The 25,353-nt window shown below is 35.8% G+C and overlaps 1 protein-coding gene across 1 annotated transcript in view; it reads right to left on the reverse strand.

The window, feature by feature from the left end:
• The window catches only part of LOC127076002 (uncharacterized), a 33,958-nt gene extending 9,559 nt beyond the window's left edge, over positions 1–24,399 (reverse strand). The window contains exons 1-6 of the mRNA XM_051017552.1: positions 17,858–24,399; positions 17,516–17,764; positions 16,710–17,402; positions 9,639–10,463; positions 8,730–9,434; positions 2,467–3,282 (exon numbers count right to left, since the gene is read on the reverse strand). Coding sequence (XP_050873509.1) covers positions 2,467–3,282; positions 8,730–9,434; positions 9,639–10,463; positions 16,710–17,402; positions 17,516–17,764; positions 17,858–20,788 — 6,219 coding nt within the window. The 5' untranslated portion in view covers positions 20,789–24,399. The remainder of the gene's footprint in view (positions 1–2,466; positions 3,283–8,729; positions 9,435–9,638; positions 10,464–16,709; positions 17,403–17,515; positions 17,765–17,857) is intronic.
• Between the last annotated feature and the right edge of the window lie 954 nt (positions 24,400–25,353).

Raw genomic sequence — 25,353 nt, forward strand, 5'->3', positions numbered from 1 at the left:
AATAAACATTTCTTCTCTTTTCTTAATAATATGTTTTTTTATCAAGAGATGTTGAAGTTATGCATGTGCGACAGCCATATTGATTCACCAAACAACTACCTAATTGGAAAACGAGTCATCAGTCCATGCCAATGGACTGACAAAGGCATGGCAACTATTGCCAACAACATTAGGATGTCCGTCATTTACATTGCACAGCCTTACGGCATTGATTTCAATTTTTTGGTCAAAAGAGAAATCTGTTTCTCTGGAATGAAGGGAATTTTGGAGTTTTTTTTAATTAAAAAAAAAAGAGACATTTTCAGAGGAGAAATTATCATAATGGAAGGAATACAGTAAACATAAGAATTTCAAAATGAAAAATCAAGGTATAGCAAAGAAGCTAGGAGTATGGTTGCGAATAGGAAGTGTTAGAAAGTGATAGAAACCGAGAGAAAACCTGATTCTGAATGACTAGATATTTTGAGTTCATTTTAATTGTTTGAATGATTACAATTGTGATCAACTGTATTCATAACTATTACAGTTCTAACCAACTTCTAATAGTCACTAACTAACTCTAACAGAAAACCAACTGTCACAATTCAGGGCTTTAGGTCCAGTACAGTAAGCTATCTCTGACATTTCCCCTTACAAACTGAGGGTGGTTTGACAAGTGCAGGCTTGTTAAACACTTGAAGTTTTTCACCAAGAGCTGAGAAACTGGCAGCAGGGAAGTTTGGTGAAGGCATCAGCCCCACTGATCTTGGACTGAAACATGAGACAATCAAACTTATTTTCTGAAAAGGAACAATCAAGCTTTTGCTCAAACTTTTTTTCTGAAAAGGAACAATCAAGCTTTTGCTCAACAACTTTTCACGGACAAAAAATACATCAAGCTCCATATGTTTGGTTCGTCTGTGAAGGGTGAGGTTGTGAGATAAGGAGACAACGCTCTAAAACTTGGAATGTAAGTACAATTGAATCCAGTCAATCTACCGAGTTTCTGCTGAGAAATTTCCAAGGATCCTATACTCCCACTGGAGCAGGATACTAAGGATTGCTTCTTTGACCACCATGATAAAGATTTGTCCCAAAGTAAACACAAGCTCTTGATCAAGATCTTAGTAAGATTTTATATTGGCCCTACATTCTTAAAAAAGTGGTTTAGGAGTGATGTGTGTCACTCTTTATAAAGTCTTTTCAGGCCTTATCTCTTTTAAATGTGGAATTTGGGTTTTCTTCCAACAGAATCCCTCACGCACAGCAGGTCAGTTAAGCTCTGGTAACATATTAGCTTAATTTGGTGTGTAACCCAAATGGATAGGCTATAATAAAGGGTACTAAAAGCTATCGATTCGGTCCACCCACCAGATTATCTAAGCACGAAGCACACTAGCGTTTGATGTAAAGGGTGTATCGAAAAAAAGTCTCACTTTGAAAAGAGATAAGACCAGAAAATAGTTTATAAACCGTGACAATTTCTCAACTAACAAGGCAGTTTTGTAAGCATGAATTAGACTCGATATAAAAACCTAATAGACATGTAGTCATTTGGGTCTGATACCCACTCTACACCATATAAGCCAATAAGAGACGGGTTGATGCATATAAGTTGCCTGAAGCAATAGGCCATGATGCAGTGTGCCTTTGAGACTCAATGGATTTCGCTCAGCTAGAAACACACTGAGTTTGTGGTGGAAGGACCAAAGTTTCATCCTCATAAAACACACATTTAGGGTGATTTTAGTGAGACTAAACCTTGGACAAAGAACTAGATTTATAGTAAACTCAATAGCTTGGAGTTGTGGGGAACTGGGGATATTCCGACGTCCCATCAGAGAGCCAAACGCCTCAATTACGGTGGTTAACAAAAAAAAATTGAATTTTTTTATAATGACGGAAATACAATTAAGAATTCAAGCAACATGCACTAGCACCTCTAACATATTTAAACTAAGAAAAGGAAATGGACTAAAAACCAAGTGTTTTGAGATCAAATAAGTACTTTGTTAGCATGTGTTGATGTGTTAAACAATAAAATAAAAAAATTAATTGAAATGTACTAACATTTAATATCAACATATTATTAAAAATTATTAAGTAATTATGAAAAATAGTAAATGCTATTCCAATTCCTTAATATTAAGTCCAAAACACTTTAACTGGAATATATAAAATAAGTAATCAATATGCCATATAGATAAAAAAATTGTTTGAAAAAATGTATTTGGTTAATAATTGTTACATTTAAGGGAATTATTTGTAAGGATGGGCACATGGGTAGTTATCTAAAATTTATTACCATATTCGTGAGAACCTTTTATTCCCATCCATTTTCTCGGGAATTAAATCAAGGGTAAGTGGCAGTTATTTTATATTATAAATGTAGGAACAAATGCACCCGAGTACTTGTAAATTGTAAGAATATATTTTGATCAACAAACAAAAACAAAAGGGTGTATATGTTATTAGTTATGCACATACCTTTTCCTCAAACCTCTTGAGTATTGTAGAATTCAGATCACCTTCCCATTGTTGTGTTTCTTCTCTTCTGAATGTTACTCCAGAAGACAATATGGCTGTATCTACTTTGTTGATTGGACTGAAAGTTTTCATCAAGCTGCAGCGAATCAATGACACTTTCTCCAGGGATGGAAAGCATAATGCAAATTTTCCAGAGTAAAAGCACCTTAACTTGTCTAAATCTTTTAGAAGCAAAGTGTGGAGGTGCTCAAATATTATTTTCCCATCTGCATGTGACTCAACCCCCTCTGTGGACACTATCTCTTGCATTGATTCACACAATGCTATCTTCATCTCTTTGAGTTGACACAAACTTTTGGCTGTTGAGGATGTGAACAGATATAGCATTCCTTTACACATGTATACATCCAAATATGTAAGGTTGGACAAAGATACCATGTGTGGTACCAAGTTTACTAAACGATCACACGAAGTTACTTTTAATGTTTGGAGATTTTCAGGAATGGGATGTAGCCAAGAGTGCTCTAAACCAATGGAGTTAAGATTACACATATTAAACAACATTATTTCTTTTAGGTTTAAGAGAATTCTTGTGTAATCAGCATTAGGTCTTTCAGCGCAGAACATCTCTTTGAGTGAACCCTGGTACAATTCAAGCTTTCCTATAGCAGGTAACATGCCAAGGAACCCATATAGAACACTATCTGACTCTTCTTGAAAGCGTTGCAGACAATGAAGTTGCAATTTCCAAGACCCCCGATCCCACATAACAATGGTGCCTCCAATACCAAATGATAACATCTCCATATTGGGAATCTGGATAACCCAGGTGGAAAAACAAATATGGAAATTACAGACAAATACAACTTTCATTAAAACAAACTCTTCTGTAAAAATAAAGATTTGAAGTCTTCTAAAATATAGAAATAAATATTTGAAATTCCATAACCAAATCAAACTTGTTATCTCATAATTATTATAAGATTATATATAGTTTAATTATTAGTTCACCACTGGACAGCAAAGTATGAGTCAAAGCATAGACGAATCGGATAATGACGACTGACAAGCTTAAGGATTTAAATTTATTGTTTCAATATCATCAATTAAATAAAAAAGAAAAATAAGAATAGATTCCATTGACAGATACATGATCCAGTTACAGGTTCGTCAATGTGATGGTGCTAGGTTAGGTATACTTTGTATTATTATCATCTAGGGCAAGTTAAACTGTTTTTAACGGCTTTATTGTCAACAGAATTATTGGCAATAATTAGCTAATTATTAGAAATAATTCTGTTGAGATTGTACATTTATTTGTAATAGTTATTCTCTTAATTAACATAATTAGCTGTAAATGTACTTATGACAGTTTAGCTAATTTAGTGGGTTGAAATTCAACCTGAGAGCTTGTAACTATACTATTTATATCATAGATCAGAATGGAAAAGACATACAGTTTTTTGAACAAATCTTTCTGAGTTAACATGGTATCAGCCTAGGTTAAAATCCAAGAACCTAGTCTGTTTTTTTTTTCACGATCTTGTTTCACTTTTATTCCTGTTCTCGTTTTTTCTCTTATTTTTCGTTCAATTCCTCGTTCTTGTTCAATTCCTATTTCCATAGCTCCATGTCTACCGAAAAGCATGAAGTCTTGTTGGTTCGTCTTAATGGCAAAAACTACTCAGCTTGGGCATTCCATTTCGAGATTTTCGTCACAGGAAAAGATTTGTGGGGTCATGTCGATGGCAACATTCCAGCCCCTGACAAAGACAAAGATAAAGTTGCACATGCCAAATGGATAGTCAAAGATGCTCAAGTCATGTCCTAGGTCCTAGGTTCTGTTGATCCCAATGTAGAATTATTTGAAGAAAGTCTACAATCAGAACAACGCCGCTTGAAGATTCCAGCTTGAACACGACATAATTCTCTTTAAACAGGATAGTCTCTCCATCTCTGATTTTTACTCTCAATTCATGAATCTGTGGGCTGAATACACTGATATAGTTTATGCAGACTTGACTCCTGAAAGTCTAAGTTCTGTACAATCTGTTCATGAAACTACTAAACGAGATCAATTTCTTATGAAATTGAGATCTGAATTTGAAGGCATTCGCTCCAATCTCATGCACAGAAACCCTGTACCATCATTGGATGCGTGTTTCAATGATCTATTACGTGAAGAACAACGTCTCCATACGCAGTCCAGCATTGAAGATCAAAAATTATCTATTGTTCCAGTGGCATATGTAGCAAGAGGAAAATCAAGAAGTCATGACACAGTGTTGTTCAATGTTTTGGGACATTATGCTTCAAACTGCCAAATTTTTTTTGCAACTATTGCAAAAAAGATGGACATATTCTTAAGGAATGCCAAATAAGGTCACCAAAGAGAAATGTCACAACTTTTACAGCCTCGGTTGATTCATCTATTCCTAACAATTCAGCCAATCCAGCACCGGTTCAACAAAATGCTTATACTACTACTTCAACAGTGACCCCTGAAATGGTTCAACAAATGATCGTTTCAGCAGTCTCTGCTCTAGGATTCTCAGGTAAATCCTCTTCCTCTTGGTACTTTGATTCGGGGGCTTCCAACCACATGACCAACAATGCCCAATTTCTTACTAATATCAAAATATATTTTGAAAATCTCAAGATACATACTGCTGATGGAAATCAATTACCTATCACAGTCACTGGTGATATTTCTTCATCTCTAACAAATGTTTTTATCTCTCCTGGTCTCACTAGTAATCTCATTTCAGTTGGTCAATTAGTCGAGAATGATTGTCAAGTACAATTCTCACAATCTGGTTGTCTTGTGCAGGACCAACAATCAGGGAAGATAATCGCGAAGGGGCCTAAAGTTGGACGTCTTTTCCCAATTCAGTTCTCACTACCTCCAAGTCTTTCTTTACCTTTAGTTTCGTGTAACTCTGCTATTGTTGATTACCAAGTGTGGCATAAGCGTCTTGGACATCCAAACGCAAATGTACTTCATGACTTGCTAAAATCTAATTTTCTTGGAAATAAACACATTCCTTCTCTTAATTCTGTTCATTTTGATTGTATCCCTTGTAAGCTTGGTAAAAGTAAAATTTTGCCTTTTCCAACACATCAGTCTAATGTAACCCAACTTTTTGATATCATCCACAGTGATGTTTGGGGCATGGCACCAGTTATATCTCATGCTAATTACAAATATTTTGTAACTTTGATGATTATAGTCGTTTCACGTGGATCTATTTTTTGCGATCAAAAGATGAAGTCTTTTCCACTTTCAATTTTTTTCATGCTCATGTTCAGACCCAATTTTCTTCAAAAATAAAAATATTGCCCTCTGACAATGAAGGGAAATACATGTCACATTCATTTCAGGAATATTTGCAATCCAATGGAATTATATCTCAAAGGTCATGCCCCTCAACTCCACAACAAAATGGAGTAGCGGAAAGAAAAAACCGCCATTTGCTCGATGTTGTCCGCACCCTTTTGTTGGAGTCTCCTTCACGATTTTGGTGTGAAGCCCTTTCCACCGCTGTCCATCTTATAAACAGAATGCCATCTCCATAAATAGGTAACGAATCCCCTTTCATTCAGTTATATGGTCACCCACCAAATTATTCCACTCTTCGTGTCTTCGGTTGTGTGTGTTATGTTCATCTTACTTCACAAGAACGCACCAAGCTCACTGCACAATCAGTTGAATGTGCTTTTCTCGGATATTCTCCTCATCAAAAGGGCTTTCTATGTTATGATCCTAACCTTCATAGGATTCGTGTATCTAGAAATGTCATTTTTCTAGAAAATATATATTTTTTTTGCATCACATCATGACCTCGTCTCTTCTCCCGTTTCTATTTTGCCATTGTTTTCTAATTCTCATTCAGGTCAACAATCTTCTAAACCTCTCTTGACTTACAAAAGACGTACTGTCACTCAAAATCAACCAATGGATGGGCCCCCTCAAGATATTTCCTTGGTTGCTGGTCCAGTAGAAGAAGAATCAGAACCAGCTCCTCTACGACGCAGCTCGCGCGATAAAAAGCCCCCAGAAAGGTATATCAATTGCATGACAGCATCTTTATATTCTATTCCTATTCCTTCATCTTATAAACAGGCCATGGAGAATGATTGTTGGCAGAAAGCTATTGAAACAGAAGTCCTTGCCCTGGAAGAAAATCAAACTTGGGATATAGTGTCATGTCCCTCATCGGTTAAACCTTTAGGCAGCAAGTTTGTGTTCTCCATAAAGCTGCATTCAGATGGATCCATAGATTGATACAAGGTTCGTTTAGTTGTGCTTGGAAATAAGCAAGAATATGGACTTGACTATAAGGAGACGTTTGCTCCGGTTGCCAAGATGACAACCGTACGCACTATTCTTGTTATTGATGCGTCACAAGCTTGGCCACTACATCAAATGGATGTTAAAAACGCATTCCTCCACGGTGATCTTCAGGAGGAAGTTTACATCAAACTTCCTAATGGTATGCCTACACCTTCACCTAATACTGTTTGCAAACTAAAACGCTCTTTATATGGATTGAAACAGGCACCAAGAGTTTGGTTTGAAAAGTTTCGATCGACACTACTTGGTTTTGAATTCAATCAAAGTCGGTATGATCCATCTCTTTTCCTACAAAGGACTCCTAGAGGCATAGTGGTGCTTTTTGTTAATGTGGATGACATTGTCGTGACAGGTTCTGATCAAGATGCTATTTCTAAAATCAAACACTTGCTGCATTCAACTTTTCAAATGAAAGAGTTAGGCTATCTCACTTATTTCTTGGGTTTTGAGGTGCATTATCATCATGATGGTGTTTTTCTAAATCAATAAAAGTATATTCAAGACTTGGTCCAGCTAGCTGGACTCACAAATGCAACCCCTGTAGACACTCCCATGGAAGTTAATGTTAAATATAAAAGAGATGAAGATGACCTTCTTGATGATCCCACTCAATATCGCAAATTGGTAGGAAATCTTATCTATGTAACTATCACTCGCCTAGATATTTCTTTCGTTGTACACACAGTTAGTAAGTTCATGCAAGCTCCACGACATTTCCATCTTTCAGCGGTACAACGAATCATTAGATACCTCCTTGGCACCCCAAAGCGTGGTTTATTTTTTCCTGTTGATTCATCAATCAAACTCCAAGCATATAATGATGCTGATTGGGCTGGATGTCCAGATACAAGAAAATCTACTACTGGCTGTTGTATGTTCCTAGGGAATGCTCCTATTTCATGGAAACGTAAGAAACAAGATTCAGTCTTAAAGTCGTCCACCGAAGCAAAATATCGCGCAGTGTCTGCCGCTTGTTCTGAAATAATATGGTTGCGTGGTCTTCTTACTGAGCTTGGATTCTCTCAACAACAACCAACTCCGCTTCATGCTGACAATACCAGTGACATTCAGATTGCAACAAATCCAGTTTACCATGAGCGGACGAAACACATCGAAGTTGATTGTCACTCTATTCGGGAAGCCTATGATAGAAGAGTCATCAATCTACCACATGTCTCAACATCTGTTCAAATAGCTGACATTTTCACTAAAACCTTGACACGTCAGCGGCACAATTTTCTGCTTGGCAAATTGATGCTCGTAGATTTACCAGCATCAATTTGAGGGGGGATGTCAACAGAGTTATTGGCAATAATTAACTAATTATTAGAAATAATTCTGTTGAGATTGTACATTTATTTGTAATAGTTATTCTCTTAATTAACTAAAACCTTGACACGTCAGCGGCACAATTTTCTGCTTGGCAAATTGATGCTCGTAGATTTACCAGCATCAATTTGAGGGGGGATGTCAACAGAATTATTGGCAATAATTAACTAATTGTTAGAAATAATTCTGTTGAGATTGTACATTTATTTGTAATAGTTATTCTCTTAATTAACTAAAACCTTGACACGTCAGCGGCACAATTTTTTGCTTGGCAAATTGATGCTCGTAGATTTACCAGCATCAATTTGAGGGGGGATGTCACAGAATTATTGGCAATAATTAACTAATTATTAGAAATAATTATGTTGAGATTGTACATTTATTTGTAATAGTTATTCTCTTAATTAACATAATTAGCTGTAAATGTACCTATGACAGTTTAGCTAATTTAGTGGGATGAAATTCAACCTGACAGTTTGTAACTATACTATTTATATCATAAATCAGAATGGAAAAGATATACAGTTTTTTGAACAAATCTTTCTGAATTAACATTTATAGACCAAGTTGTAAGAAGTACCTTTTCAATTGGAACAAGGGGTTGCTCCTCGGGATGATCTTCTTGACATTTGAGGACCGGCAATTTACAATGATAAATACTCAAATCTTTTAGCACAGGCAATTCTAGCTTATGTAAACCAGGATAAAAGTCTTTGAGCCCTGGCAAATCTGTTAGGTGTAATGTGGTCAGACGAGGAAACTCCATTGTTGCTCCTTCTGCAGGTATTTCATCCTTCCAAAATATTTTTACCAACTCTTTACAGTAATTTACAATAAGCACCTCAAGTCTAGTAAGATCTTTAGCCACCGATGCAGGAAACAAGTATTTGAGGGTATAACATCTGTCAACACGCATTTCTTGTAGCAGGTGAAGGCCAAAATTTCCTTCAGGGTCTTTGTCCCATACATGCTCCAGGATTGGTAGACCATCTAATGACAACTTTTTCAAGCGAAATTTTCTCAAAGCTTTTGTGACCCTTGTGTCATTTAAATTAAATATGACATTCACTGCACTGCAATCCCATACTTTTAACTCTTCCAAATTCTCAAAGCAAGGAAGTAAATGAGATGGAATTACATGTACTAGATTATTACATTGTGATACCACCAAGGATGTCAAATTGCGAAACATGTAGTCTTGCACCAAATCACTGCAATGCCATACTTGTTCTAATAATTCAGGGTAATCAATAAGGTCCATCTTCTCTGCGTATTCGAAAGAAATCTGTAAAATTAAATACATAAAATAAAAAATGTAAGAAACATTACTAGAAAAATGAAGGCAAACTCAAATATTTGATTGGCTAAATTATTTATAAAAAAAAATATGACTACAGTGTTTTGAGTATGATTATATATAAATGGAATTGATATTATTTTGATTAGAGCAAATATTTAAGATGAGAGGGTTTATCTAATGAATAAGTACCTTGTCTTTGAAAATCTTCTGTATAGTGATATTCAAGTCACCTTCCCAATACCGTTTCTCTTCTTCTTCTCCTTCAATGGCAAGTATATTTTGTAGCTTTGCTGCTGTTGTCTGACCCTCAGTGAATGTTTGCATCTTGGGGCATTCTCTCACAATCAATCTTTCCAATGATGGGAACTTAAATTCACAGTTCTTGTATCTGCAGAAACTTGTAAGGTCCTTTAATCTCACCAGCTCTAAATAAACCAATTTTTTAAATACAACTTCAATCACTCTGTCTTCTTCATTTCCTTCATTGGTTACTATTTCTTTTACTTTACAATGGATTACCTTCATTGTTGCAAGTTGAACCATACTTTTAGCTGTTGAGACTGCCATTAAATTCATTAAACCAGTACAAGAGTTTACTTCCAAATATGTTAAGTGGGACAGAGATAGCGAGGAAGGGGCTATATTGACCAAACTGTCGCAAGCACCTAAGAGCAAATGCTCCAGTCGTTGTAGAAGTGGGTCTCGGTCAAGTCCTAGATCCTTTATCTCCGATGACCACAAAGTCAATGTCTTGAGCTGTAATACAGTTCCCAGTCTTTCTTGTGATACAATGTTTCCACTTGGCACTAACCCTTCAAGCTTATAGTGAGAGAAGAGCAAGTTAAACCTTTCTAGATTGGGCATTCTGTCCAGAAACCAGTAGAGAAGTTCAATACTCCGTAATGAGCGTAAGCTAAGCTCTTTTATACTGTCCATTCGGTACTTCCAATTGTTGCTCTTTAACCAAAGTGATTCCTTTAAGCCAGTTTCCATGAACTCCAAGTTGGAGATTACCTAGAGAAAAATGAAATAGAGGTGCTAAGTAGGAGGGAAAAATACTGTTATACAGTTATACTAATATTTAAGCTTATTCCACAGCTAAGGGATATAAATTACCAATCCTTTTTTAATGTTTCTTTCTCTATAATTTTGATTAAAAAAACTGTTAATGTATAGAATTCACACGTAGGTCCCACATGATGTAGTGAGATCTGCATGAACCTATTTAATTTAGTGAGATCTGCATGAACCTATTTAATTTAGTGAGATCTGCATGAATTTCATTAAATGATAATGTATATATAAAAAGAGTATGTTATAATTTTATATAGCGTGTTGCTAGCATCGTTTTTAAGTGGTTACATTCCCTTTGCTTAATTGTTAGTTTTTTTTTTTTTTTTTTAGATATGCCATTTTAATTTTCTTAGTTTTGAATTGAGCTTAACTCAACTCGACAAAGTGGTTTGATGTCTCCATTTATAAACATTATTTCAGGCCATATATATTGGAAAAAATAGGTAAAAGTTGTTATATTTTATTCGTCAATCTTAGGCTGGTTTATATAGTGAAGATATAATTATTACAATTGATTTTCTCCTTAATAGAAAATAAAGAAAAATAAAGATAGTATTAAAGGCAATAATAAAACCGGAAATAATATATTTTCCAACACCCCCCTCAAGTTGATGCATAGATATCTATCATGCCCAACTTGTCTATCAAATACTTAAAAGTAGGTCTTGTCAAATTTTTGGTCAGGATATCCGCAGTTTGTTGACTTGAAGTCACGAAGGGTAGACATATGATTCCCGCATCTAACTTCTCCTTTATGAAGTGTCGATCATTCTCGATATGCTTGGTTCTATCATGTTGAACTGGATTATGAGTTATGCTAATAGCAGCTTTACTATCAGAGTACAATTTCAATGGAAGCTCAATTTTCATCTTAAGTTCTTCTAGGACTCTAAGGATCCATAGTCCTTCACAAATACCTTGAGACATAGCTCTAAAATCGGCCTCTGCCCTACTCCTTGCTACATCTCCTTGTTTCTTGCTCCTCCGTGTCACAAGATTACCCCAAACATAGGTACAATATTCAAAGGTTGATCTTATATCTGTGACTGAACCTGCTCAATCGGCATCGGTGAAGATAGACATATTTCTTTCACTAGTCTTCGTAAAAAATAATCCTTTTCCAGGATTTCCCTTCAAATATCTCAGTATCCTATAGACTGCCTCAAGATGTTCCTCGAAAGGAGAATGCATAAACTGACTCACTACACTAACTGAGAAAGCAATATCAGGTCGGGTGTGTGACAAATAAATCAGTTTCCCAATCAATCTCTGATATCTCCCAGTATCAACAGAAACATTACCTACTCCCTAAAGTTTAGCATTAGGATCCATAGGGGTATCTGCAGGACGACATCCACTCATTCCTATTTCTTTCAACAAGTCTATAATGTATTTCTGTTGTGAAACCATAATACCATTTTTTGACCGAGTAACCTCCATACCTAGAAAATATCTCATGAATCCCAGGTCCTTGTTTTCAAAGTCTACTACCAATTTCTCTTTTACTCTTGTCATTTCCACTGTATCGTCTCCAGTAAGGACAATATCACAACATAAACAATCAGGACAGCAACTTTTCCATCGTGGAAGAATTTTGTGAACAAGGTGTGATTAACCTGTCCTTGGATGTACCCTTGTTTCTTCATGGGTTGAGTGAAATTTTCAAACCAAACTCTAGGGGACTGCTTTAATCCATACAAAGACTTATTTAATTTGCACACATTTGATCCAAATTTGTTTTCAAAACCAGGAGGAATGTACATATATACTTCTTCTTCTAGATCGCCATTAAGAAATGCATTCTTAACATCTAACTGATGCAAAGGTCAATCCATGTTAGCAGCAAGAGACAAAAGAATTCCGACAGTGTTCAATTTGGCAACAGGAGCAAATGTCTCTGAGTAATCTATACCATAGGTCTGAGTAAAGCCTTTAGCCACCAAGCGAGCCTTTTACCTTTCAATTGACCCTTCTGAATTATACTTCACAGTAAACACTCATTTGCATCCAACTGTCTTCTTGCCATCTGGTAGTGACGTAACACTCCAAGTTTTGTTCTTTTCAAGAGCTTTCATCTCCTCAAGTACAACTTCCCTCCACTTTGGAATTTCTAGAGCAACTTGTACACTTTTTGGAATTTCTACACTAGACAATTTTGAAGTGAAGGCAGACATAGATGAAGACAAATTTGAATATGATATAAAATTGGACACGGGATCATCTAATGGCAACAGGATCATCTATATCAGGATACAAAATACGACTCTCAGAAACAGAGATAGACTTACCTTCTCTTATGTTAGGAAATTGATCATTCCCCGATTCAGATTCCTGGTAGTGTTGAGATGTGGACTGGTCCTTTCCTTTATGGTGCTTTTTCACAAAAATCTTTCCTTTCCAAGTCTTGTTTCCTAATTCAAATTTGTTTTGTTGAAGTGGCTTATTATTTTGTGGCATTTCAATTAGATCATCATTATCATCGTTTTCAGGATTCTCATTGTTTTCTACAAGAGAAAATGTAGGTTCGGATTCACAAGGTTCCTTACTCATAACAGGAGTAGGATCAGATAAAGAATCATGGTCATTTTCTGTTGGCGCAGGTGTAAAAATCTCAGAATTTTGTGATACTGGCAAAGATAAGTTATTTAAAAAACTCATGTCCTCAATTTGAAGACATTAATAGGAGTTTGAAAATTGAGAATTTTGGAGGGCATTCTGTTAATTAAATACGCAGTTGTTAAAACAGTTTCGCCCCACAAATAGTTTGGTACTTTATTTGAAAAAAGTAGAGCTCTAGCAACCTCTAGTAAATGTCTATTTTTCCTTTCGGACACTCCATTTTGTTGAGGAGTATTAGGACATGAACTTTGATGTACAATCTCATTTTTTAGAAAAAAATCACCCAGGATAGTGTTAAAATATTCTTTGCCATTATCACTTCTAAAGACTTGGATATTTGTTTGAAATTGGTTCTGCGCCATTGAAAAAAAATTCTTTACAGCCTGACAAACATCTGATTGCCCCTTTAACAAGTACACCCAACATACACTTGTATGGTCATCTATAAATGTGAAACCATTTTTTGAGAGAGAGTGTACTTGTACGGTTAGGGCCCCAAACATCACTGTGAATAATAGAAAAAGGTTTTGATGGTTTATAAGGCTGTATTGAAAACTGGGAACGATGATGCTTTGCAAACTCACATGCCTCACATTTAAACAAAGAAAAGTTTTTATTGTGAAATATCTTAGGAAACAAGTGTTTTAAGTAACGAAAACTAGGATGACCTAATCTTAAATGTCATACCATAATGTTGTCATCTTTATTATTCAAAATAGAAAAAGACTCAAAGCAGGAACTTATTGTTTTTTAAGGTAGTTGTGATGCAGATCCAATGTCAAGGTAGTAGAGTCCTCCACTCTCCTTAGCACTACCAATCATCTTCCCCGAGTTCAAATCCTGAAAGATACAGTGAGATCGGAAAAAATTAGTTTGACAATTTATATCTTGGACTAATTTACTGACGGACATTAAATTACAAGATAAATTTGGAAAATAAAGGACATTTTTAAGAGTTAACATTGGAGACAACACAACCGGCCATTTACCTACAATGGCTGAAAAAGAGCCATTTGCGATTTTTATTTTTTGATTACCTGCACATGGACTATATGAAGAGAACAAAATAGATTCACCTGTCATGTGATCGGAGGCACCTGAATCTACTATCCAAGTATGATTGGGACCAACACCAAAAAATGCAGAATTACCTTTTGTTGCTATAGAGCAAGAGGGGGTTGGAGACTCGAGGAGTTTGTACAGTTTGTCTAGTTGCTCCGTAGTGAGTGGAAACTGAGACGGAGGAGGTTGCTGCCCTTGATCAGAATTACTAGCCTGAAATGCACGACCACTTTTCTTATTCCAGTTAGGAGGTTTGCCTTTGAGCTTCCAACAAGTTTCACGTGTATGTCATTCGCGTTTGCAGTGATCACACCAAGGAACTTTGTCTAATCTTCTTCCCTCGTCAAGGTTCCTAGTAGACAGAGTTGAGCCTTCAGATTCATAATTTTGTGGTGTCTTGCCCATCATAATTCCTTGTCGTGCCTCTTCCCTTCTTATTTCTGTAAAAGTTTCACGAAGAGTTGGCAATGGTATTTTTCCTAAAACTCTACCTCTTACCTCATCAAGGTTTTTATTGAGCCCAGCGAGAAACATGAATACACTATCATTTTCTTGCCTCTTGAGAAACAAAACACTGTCTTCTGTACACCTCCAATTGTCATCATAACAGATATCTAACTCTTGCCACAGTGTCAACAGCTCATTGTAATAAGCAGTTACACTCCTGTCACCTTGTTTCGCATGCCATAACTTTGATTTTAAACCAAAAATTTGAGAGGAGTTTTGAATATCAGAGTATGTTTCCTTAACAGCTTCCCACACATCATTTGCGGAAGGTAAAAACATGTAAGGCTTACCTATTCCAGTTTTCATAGAGCTTACCAGCCACGCAATAATCAAGGAGTTTTCTGACTTCCATTGTTTGTAACGAGGGTCTCCTGTTGCCGGTTCAGCTACTGCTCCTGTTAAGAAACCAAATTTTCCTTTGCTATCCAATACCAACCGAACGGTTTGAGCCCATTCATTATAGTTATTCTCATTCACTTAAGGGATATTGACCTTGAGGGAGTATGAGGAACCCTCTTGATCATTACCGCCTATGTTGGAATAACTGTCACCAAAAACAATGTCGTTCCTGTTTCCATTGTTGTCGTCATTACTGCCATTGTTTATGACCACCGACGGTTCCTCTCGTACGCCGTTTCCGCGGCCACCGCCGTTTCCGAGGCCGACGCCCGACTCAGGTTGCGGTTGTTCTCCATGGTTGGATCCAGTGCAAGCCTGTGATGGGGAAGACCACATGTTGTTGTTATTCGCCATGGGAGGCTAAACAGGTATGTGAATCGGGTCGGGTAAGAAAGCGGGTCGAACAAAAATATGTTGAGGAAAGCTTTATGGTAACCCCTAACCCAACAAAAATAGATTGAGGAAAGGTTTATGGTAATCCCTAACCCAACAAAAATAGGTTGAAGAAAGTTTTACGGTGACCCCTAAGTCAATGCTCTTAACTCAATAACAATAGGTTGAGGAAAGCTTTACGGTAATCCCTAACTCAGTGCTCTGATACCATATTGGAAAAAATAGATAAAAGTTGTTATATTTTATTTGTTAGTCTTAGGCTGGTTTACATAGTGAAGATACAATTATTACAATTGATTTTCTCCTTAATGGAGAATAAAGAAAAATAAAGATAGTATTAAAGGCAATAATAAAACCGGAAATAATAAATTTTCCAACACAATTCAATATGAGACTCTCACCACACCTAACTCATTCCCACAATTGCACATGATGTAGGTGGCCCGCCAGCAGATTGCCCAATGAATCTTGAACAGGCTCTAATACTATTTTAGAATTTGGGTTGGACCAAACTTAATTCCACAAAACCGAATTAAAGGTAAGGGGTGTCCCTACTTACAAAACCTAATTTCAGGCCATATAACATCCAACGTGGGATTTTGGACAATTTTATTCTTAGAAAAGCAACAATATAAAAAGGGGATATGTGACTTGGTGCCCTCGGTAGTGAATTAAGTTTTACTTCCTCAAATAATGCCTTAAATTCTAAGTAAGGAACTGTAGCCACCACAAGCAAGTGAATTAATTGTAAAGAGTTTCAATAGATTAACACATTGAAAGTGTTGGAAGCTGCAATGAAGGCAACCCAAATGCCGCATTGGGCGGTTAGGGGTGGACCGCAATAAAGGAGAAATTTTGAACCGATTACACAAAATGTTACATGATCAAATCAAACTACATGGTATCATTGTATTAAATATGGTAGGGGAGACTTCCATGCATGATAATTTCCATGTTTAAGTTTTCTGTGAGTGCGTGAAATTAGCTATCAACTCTTAAAGTTTGGTTAGTATATCAGTTGGCAAAAAAAGTTTAGTGGTGGGTGTTGCACTTTGGGATAAAATTTTAAGTATTTACTTTCCCTATTTATTTGCAATGTTAGATATTTTACAAGAAGAATGGGTATTTTGTTTTCTCTTGAAGTCTATTTCAAATATGTAATTCTTATGAGTTGGAACGATGAGATGGCAGTTAATGGTTCCTTACCTTTTCGGCTAAGAAAACTGCTTGTCTTTCTTCATTTGTGGTTTCTGTTGTGAACACGTCCAGCTTCTCACAAAAGTCCACAGCCAACTGCTTCAGTTTTGGACATTCTATATGTCCCCCCTTATAGAAACGCTTCACATTTGGCAGGCCGTACAGTTTCATGAAGGTTACTTCAGGAAACATTAATCGTGCTTGTGGTCCATCATGCCAAGCAACAATTTCCTCCATTCCATCACAAAGATTTACTAAAATGCCTGCAAGCCTTTTTAGATCTTTGGCCACAGAAGCTGGTAAGAGATAGCTCAGTTTATTACAGCGTGTAGCCTCTATAACCCGCAGATTTTTGAAGCAAAGAATTCCTTCTGGATCTCTATCCCATACTTGCTTTAGATTTGGGAGTTGGTCTACCAAAATAAGCTGCAGGTTTGTGACCTTCATAGATGCATCTGGTTGAAAATCTTTGATTTCAAAAATCACTTCCACCGACATGCAATCAATAACCTTCAAGCTGTCTAAACTCCCAAACCATCCTGTCATGTGACTTGGAAAAACCTTGTTAAGTTGTTTACACCCTTCAATTTGCACAGAAATGAGACTAGAAAAGGAATCGGCACCAACTTCAACTTGCCATATGTCTGTCAACTTATTGAGTTTGGTTAGGTGGATTTCCTCCAACTTAGGAAAGATGCATACCTGCATTTTGATACATAAAAGCCATAATGTAATCAACTCAAGTACTCGACAAAAAAATGCACAGCTGTATACATAACATTGAGTCAACTACAAAACTTTACACCTTTACATACCTTGTCCACACTGTCTCCTTCACGGATAAAAATCTTCTCCATCATCCAACAATCACTTATAAAAAGGCCTTTCAATTTCTTAAAATTGCTAGCCACTGACATTGAACATAAGTATTTTAAGTTATAGCATTCTTTCACAGTTAATTTTATTAAGTTTTGAAAGCAGAAATTTGACAGGGGCTGGTCTCTCCATATCTTTTCGCTTTTGATTGAGGATAATTTCAAACTCTCCAGATTTGGAATTTCAATCTGCAAGAGCACGCACAATTACTATATTTGCAACAACTGAAACAAATGATCACAAATTAACGACAACTAGAGGAATATTGTGCAATATCATACCAGTTCACCAAAGAGACAAAGGGGATCCACGACACTGCGATCATCTTCTGCAACAGTAATTTCTATGTGATCCCCTTTTGTTGTTTGCTCTTCTACAGAGGGCGTCTCAACACCGGTGTAAAAACTAGTAAATGATGGTAACGATTGTAGTGTCAAAGAGCGTAGCTTGTGAAACTGAATCTTATTAAAATTTGCTTGCCCTTCCTTGACAACAATCTCCTTCAAAGAATCACATTCAGAAACATCAATTGTTTCTAGACAAGCAAAAAAACCAACCATGTAAAAGGAGAAGAGAAACTTCAACTGGGTACACATCTTGACCTTGATGCTTTTTAATTTGGCGAATGAGGCGTCTGTAACTGGAGTATAACACAACATCTTTATGTTCTTCAGTCTGTAGAGGCATAGAGATTCCAAATTGAGAAAAACATTCTGAGGATGGAATAGCTCCATTGAGTTAACGATATATTCAATGCCATCATTATTTATGATGGATAAATGCTTAAGATCTGGAAATCCATCCAAATTCAACTCATAAAAAGCATTTTGAACACCATTTAGCTCTCCCAACAACAAATTTTCAACTCTTTTGAACAACAACTTTATCCCTTTATGGGAGTGAATATCAGCGCCGTCTGTCAGCTGCAATGCCAAAGATCTTAACGCTTCATACTTATTTGGCATCCTGAAATCTCCAGATGAAAGCATCTTGAAGTCTCCAATCACAATTTTGTAATCTGTTAATCTGTCAAAGAACAAGTCCCTGGGCAAAACTGTAGTACTCGGGATGCTCAAGTCTACAACTCTCAATTGGTGCAAATGTTTTAACTGAGAAAGAAATGAAATTTGACTTTGGTTTGGCTCTCCATCTACCTTCATTTTGATCAAGCTCTTTCTTATATACAACTCTTCTAAACAAGTCAACCTTGATATGAAATTAGGTTGAGCCACTTTCATTAAGGAGCAGTTGCTCATGTCAAACAACTGTAGCTTATCTAAGCGTTCTAACTCAATTGGCAAGCTTTCAATTTGAGATCCAGAAAAGCTGAGAATTCTTAACTTTTTCAGCTCTCCTACAATGGATAAGTTGTCAACTAGAACACACCGCTCCAAACAAAGCATTCTGAGGTTTAATAGGCATTTAATTGAAGATGGTAAGCATGAAAAATGAAAACCCGTCAATATTAATACCCTGAGTTTTTCCATTCCTTCAAAAAAATTCTCAGGTATTTGCAAAGAAGGATCATCACTGTCAATTTGGAAGAATTTAAGTTGAGGACAATGCATGACTTTAGGAAGCTCGTCAATGATATCACAGTTGCGTATAGAGACAGCGGTGCACCTTTCGAGTTGGTCCTTGTCTGGCCAGTCATCTAATTTGCTATTACTTAAAGCAAATACATTTTGCTCCTTGTGTGCTATAGACAAAGCAGCATCTTTAACCATATCATGCATTTTGAAATGATCATTGGAACTACCATCCAACATCAAACTCGAGTCTTTTAGCTTTTGGATTGATGTATATACTCTATCACGTGCTTCCCTTAGCGTATAGACCCCTTCGAGTATACCCAAACCAAAGCAATACTTCACCAAGTCCATAATTAATTGTTGATGACCCATTTGAGCACAAAGTAAGAAAATGGACCGCATTTCCTCGCTTTCTAGATGATCGTAACTCATCCTTACAGAAATCTCCATAGATTTCTGCACTCCACTCAGCTCCTCTTTTTTAAGTTTTTCTAGTGTAGCTTCCCACACTGACTCACTCTTATTTCTTAATGCCCTTCCAACAGTAACAATTGCCATGGGTAACCCTGCACAATACTTCTTAACAATCTCTTGCTTAAATGTGGATATTTCATCAAGTGTTCCAGCCACCTTCTTAAACAACATTAGAGATTCCTTATCATCTAATTCTCTCACACAGAAAACTGACTTGACGTCCATTTTATCAGACAATACTTTTCTATCTCTCGAAGTTAGCAAAATTTTGCACCCCTTATAATCACCAGGAGATTTTCCTTTTTTTACAGTTGTGAACTTAGGACCCTTCATATCTTCAATTGTCATATTACTTGAATCATCATCTATATCATCATCATCAAATGGAATCCCTATCTTATTCAAGTCTATCCTGTCCCAAAGGTCATCCATGACGACAAGGGTGTTTTCCTTCTCTGTCTTTAACCTCCTCCTTAGACGATCTGCTCTTACACTCTCACCTTCCCCTTCCAAACTCAATCCTAACACGTATGCAATTTCTTCCTGGATTTTTCGAAGGTTGGGATTGTCAGTTATTTCTACTATAACGACCACATTGAATAACTTCTTGTCTTGAGCTTTCTTAACAATTTCTTTGATTAACGTGCTCTTACCCACACCACCTGGCCCATGCACTCCAATCATTCTCACTGTAGAATCTTCGAGTTCTTCTATTATCTTTTCAATTGTATGTCTTCTGGAACCAATTTCTACATAGCCAGCATCAAGTGATGCAGCATGCATAGATGTTGGCTTTTGCTGATAGGAAACTCCATCAAACTTTGACTCATCTATTAATAACTTGGCATCCACTAACATCTTCTTTGCTTTTCTCCCTAGTCTATGCCTGTTCCTGAAGTAATGAAATAAACCACTGGAAAACCTTGTCTTCGTGTGGCCTTCATCATTTTGAAACTCCTCTGTTTCAGTTCTAGTTTTATCCACTTTCTGAAGCCAAGCTGTAACATCACTTTCAGTTATTCCCAGATTATCCTCAGTTTCAGCAACTGCATGTTCCAGCCTCTTTCTTTGAAGACTTAGCTTTTCATCAAGACTGCGTAGCTCATTAACATTTTCCTTGTAATAGAAGATGTAACCCACATGCCGAATAGTCAGGTCCAACACAACATCGACAGCCCTTTCTACAATTTTGGATGCACACTCCATACTTTCTTGAACCAAGTATGACTACATCTCTATATTCCCAACATAGAGTGGAAATATATCAGCCAAGAAGTAATTAAGAAAATTAGATGGAATTAGATTAATCAACAATCAAAAGTAGATTAGTAAATTCAAGCATTGATGTTTATGAATTACAAAAACAAATTAATGAAATAAATTGGCTTATTAAGAATTGATTTGTACAAAGTATAATCAACTCAAAAGATAAATGGAATCAATATTGACTAGATTATGGGATTAGACATTGCAAGGAGACGACTAAACCAACTATCAACCCATCCAAAGTCTCATAGAATGCATTAAAAATTAATATCCAATCTCACTTTATGTTCATTATCATGTGTAAGCATGACAATATTAGTACCTGTGTTAAAAGCTTGAATACTCGGGAGTTTCAAGCTTTAGACAACATTTACATTAATGGGCTGTTTTCTTAATATGCTCTCAATCAGAACCTCCAAGCTGTCTTCTTCTTTTCATTCAAGATTATAATTACATACAGTTTGCAACTGCCTTGAACAGAGAGACAAGTGTAACTAACTGATGAGCTGGCATAGCCCAGTTAGAACCCACTCATCGTCAAACTCTCAAGGATCCAAAATTGGTGATAGCCATGACTGAAGAGTATAATACTCTCTTAAGAAAATAACACTTGGACTCTCACCTCTCTTCCATCAAATTACATGCATAAGGACATATTAGTTGGTGGGTGATGTCAAGACTAGGAAAGTGAAGTTGCTAGGAGTATCAACATTCAGTGACTTTTGGTAAGACAAATAACAAGAGCAAGGCTTGAAGACATGGGAGAAGCCATTGATTTTGAAGTTTCCGGACTATATATCCAGGATTCTCAATTCTTACAAAACAATCTGATTTTGTGAAAAAAAAAATGACTAGGAACTTGAGGAGGAGCATAAAATCTATGAAGCTTATGTGCGCGCAAAACAAGCTCACCTTATATGGGCCATACCAAGGTTTAGAAAAACAGTCTGCGACTGCGAAAACGGCCACGACAAAACGGTATCGGCATCTGTCGATGCCGATACCGTTATTCACCGTTTTTAAGTTAAAGAACAAATTGTGGTTATTTCACACCGCGACAGCCACATTCAATGTTGCAACACCTGTACCGACCGAAATCGCGAAAACTTTTACGCGACCGCGACGGTTTTTTAAAACATTGGCCATACTAAATCATATAATTTGGAATTGTCCTAATTCAACCCTACAAAACTAACTTGTAAGGTGATATCACATCCTATGTGAGACTCCAACGCCATAATTGTCGTGATGGAGCTTTTCAGTGATTTGATGAGTATGAAGAGAACTCGGAAAACGGTGGTTCGTCAAGCTAAGCACTAATGCCGGAGAATGATTTGGATGGAAACTATGGTCGAAGTTGCAACGTTGAAGGCGTTAAAAGAGGATCGGAGGCCATGCAAATGGTTTTAGAAGCTCGGTGATGCAAAGTTGGATTTCAGAACACACACAAGAGAGAATCTCCAATTGAAATTGATGTATAGTGATTTTTTTATTCTACTAACAAGAGAACTCAAACCTCAGTATTTTTAAGGTACACCAATTACACGCAATTTGTAACTTCCTTAAACAAAATGAGACAGATATAACTAACTTATGAACTGGCAATGCACTAAACTACAGAGTTGCCTGCAATACAATATTAAAAAGTTTAATTACTCTATGCACTACCAAAGCTTAAAGCATATTCCCTTCCAAGGCAACCCTGCTTGATCCATCCTCCTCGTCATCACTTTCTACCATGTTAGAAACTCTATTCATGAAACCTTCCTTTGATATTGACTCTTACAAACACAACCCTAACCTCCCAAAACATAAAAACTCAATATATTAATAGGACTGTAGAGAAACCGTCAAAAGACAAGCTTCAAAACCATGATTCAACTCAAGAGAACAAAAATTACTACCATAACATATGATGGTTTAAATAAAGGGTGAGGGTAACTAGCTACCTACCTAACAAAACTGTGTGGCAATAAACTCAAGCAACTAATCTACAACTAACCTAACTCGAAGAACTAACGCAGATTAGTTAATATAGAGGGGTGTGAATCAGCTTACATCAGTTGTAGTATGGTTAACACCTAAACTAGCTCATAACCTATATTCTATAGCACTTACACATCAGATTGAAGGTGTGTCCAGTGTTTCGCCAACGGCAAACATGATTATATTAAAAAAAAGTTTTACTTTCTTAAATTATTACCCGTGTTCAGTTGTTGATGTCGGTTAGGCTATTAAAAAAGCCTATGAAATTTTATATATATATATATATATATATATATATATATATATATATATTCCCTCCGGTCTTATTTATAAGCAAAAGTCTTCTAATTTTTTTGGCCTTTAATATAAGCAAATGTCAACAAATCTAGGTATACTTAATGCATTTATTCCAAAAGTATCCCTGCATTAATTACTTAATATTGTTAATAGAAAACAATTTAATTGAGGGTATACTAGTAATTGTATTGTCTCTCACATGAAATCAAGAAACTTAAATGCACTTAACTATATTTCTTAATAAACGTAAAACTTGTCTTTTTTGCTTATAAATCAAGCCGGAGTAGTATATATATATATATATATATATATATATATATATTAGAAAATAGGTTAAATAGTATTCCCTCCGTTCCTTTTTAAATGTCACTTTTTAATAATGTTTTATTCCTTTTTAATTGTCACTTTCAAAGTTCAAGATAGTATTAATTGCATTTTTGTCAAAATTAAGGAAGTATATAAAAGATACTTTTAAAAAGCCGAGGAAGTATATAAAAGATCTTCGGATCAGGTTTGGGTGACTTTGGAAGCCTTAATGTGAAAGATACTTTTAAATAGACTTTCAAGTCAACACAAACTTTTAAAAATGTCAGATGAGGCAAGATCAGACAAGATCATACAGAGCCTTAAAAATTTACACTATGACAGGCTCAGACCTTATAAGACTTAACTCCTGACCTATTTCCACTCCTAACTGACACCGACAACTGAGGTGGGTGCTTCTTGGCTCAAAAAAAAAACTCCTTAAGGAGTATAGAAGGAAACTCCAACTTAAAAGACATACCTAAATAATGCAACAGCATAGATGCAATTAAACGACGTCATGCCAAGACTAGAGGTTACGGGAATAACAATATCCTAAAATACACACTATATAGAACCCTAAACACGAAAGACTACACAGTCTATCCAAAATATCCTAAAATACACACTATATAGAACCCTAACAACATTGAAATTCAAGGAAAGAGATTTCCATATCAGAAAGCATGATACTACTTATCTCCAAAATTCCAAGCCTTCTGATTTGAATAACACACGATCCCTTCACAGTATAATTTCGCATTAACGAATCATATACACCAGAAGAGTAACATGATAGTTTTCCTTCGTCTTTTCCATAACTCTGTGCCATCTGAAATCAAAGTCGCCGGAACCGGAAACATCCGCGCCGCTGCAAGTTCTGCCGCTATCAAATGCCATTGCCACCCGCCATGTTAACGTTTCCCGCCGCGCGAACCCACCCAACAAATTCATTTTAATTTCGGGTTAAGAAAATGAGTATTGAAATTGAAAAATAGAAAAATAAAATTTATTAAAATCAGGTTATTGAAAAGAGAATATTTATAAAAATAAAAATAAAAACTTTATTTGCATTATTGTTTGTTCATTTTCTTGATAAAATTAAGTTCAAAAAGTTACATTTTTAATTATTTAAATATAAAAATGAAATAATATTCTCTCTAAGAGAAAAATTATTTTTTAAATTGTATTTGTTAAAATTACAATAGATGACATTCTCTTATTGCGTAAGATTGTCAAAGGATTTTAGAATTGTTGCAATGTTAAAAAGATGCACGCATAAAAATAGTGAAAAATTTTCTCTAATATGTTTTTAGATATAATTGAATTCCCTCTTCAAACTGAAAGTTTTATCTTATATCTCTACATTTATCCTTCCACCCCTATATTTTATAAAAAATATCAATTTTATCCTTATATATTTTTAATTAATTTATTATTTTATTTTTTAAATATTTTTAAAATTTTATTTTTGTGTACCGGAAGACTTTGCAAAAGAATTCCGATAGTCATTTTTCAAGTACTTTTTTAATATTTTTTATGTACCAAAAGACTTTGCAAGAGAGTTTCGGTAGTCAATTTTTGTGTACCGAAAGACTTTGCAAAAGAGTTCCGATAGTCATTTTTCAAATATTTTTTTAACATTTTTTTTTGTGTACCGGAAGACTTTACAAAAGAGTTCCGGTAGTCAAATTTTATATACCAGAAGAATTTACAGAAGAGTTCCGGTAGTCATTTTCAAATATTTTTTATCATTTTTTTTTGTGTACCGGAAGACTTTGCAAAAGAGTTCCGGTAGTCAATTTTTGTGAACCGGAAGACTTTGCAAAAGAGTTCCGATACTCATTTTTCAAACATTTTTTGACTTTTTTTTGGTATACCGGAAGACTTTGTAAAAGAGTTCCGGTAGTTAATTTTTG

This window comes from Lathyrus oleraceus, chromosome 4 (genome assembly GCF_024323335.1).
Source record: "Lathyrus oleraceus cultivar Zhongwan6 chromosome 4, CAAS_Psat_ZW6_1.0, whole genome shotgun sequence".
NCBI lineage: Eukaryota > Viridiplantae > Streptophyta > Magnoliopsida > Fabales > Fabaceae > Lathyrus > Lathyrus oleraceus.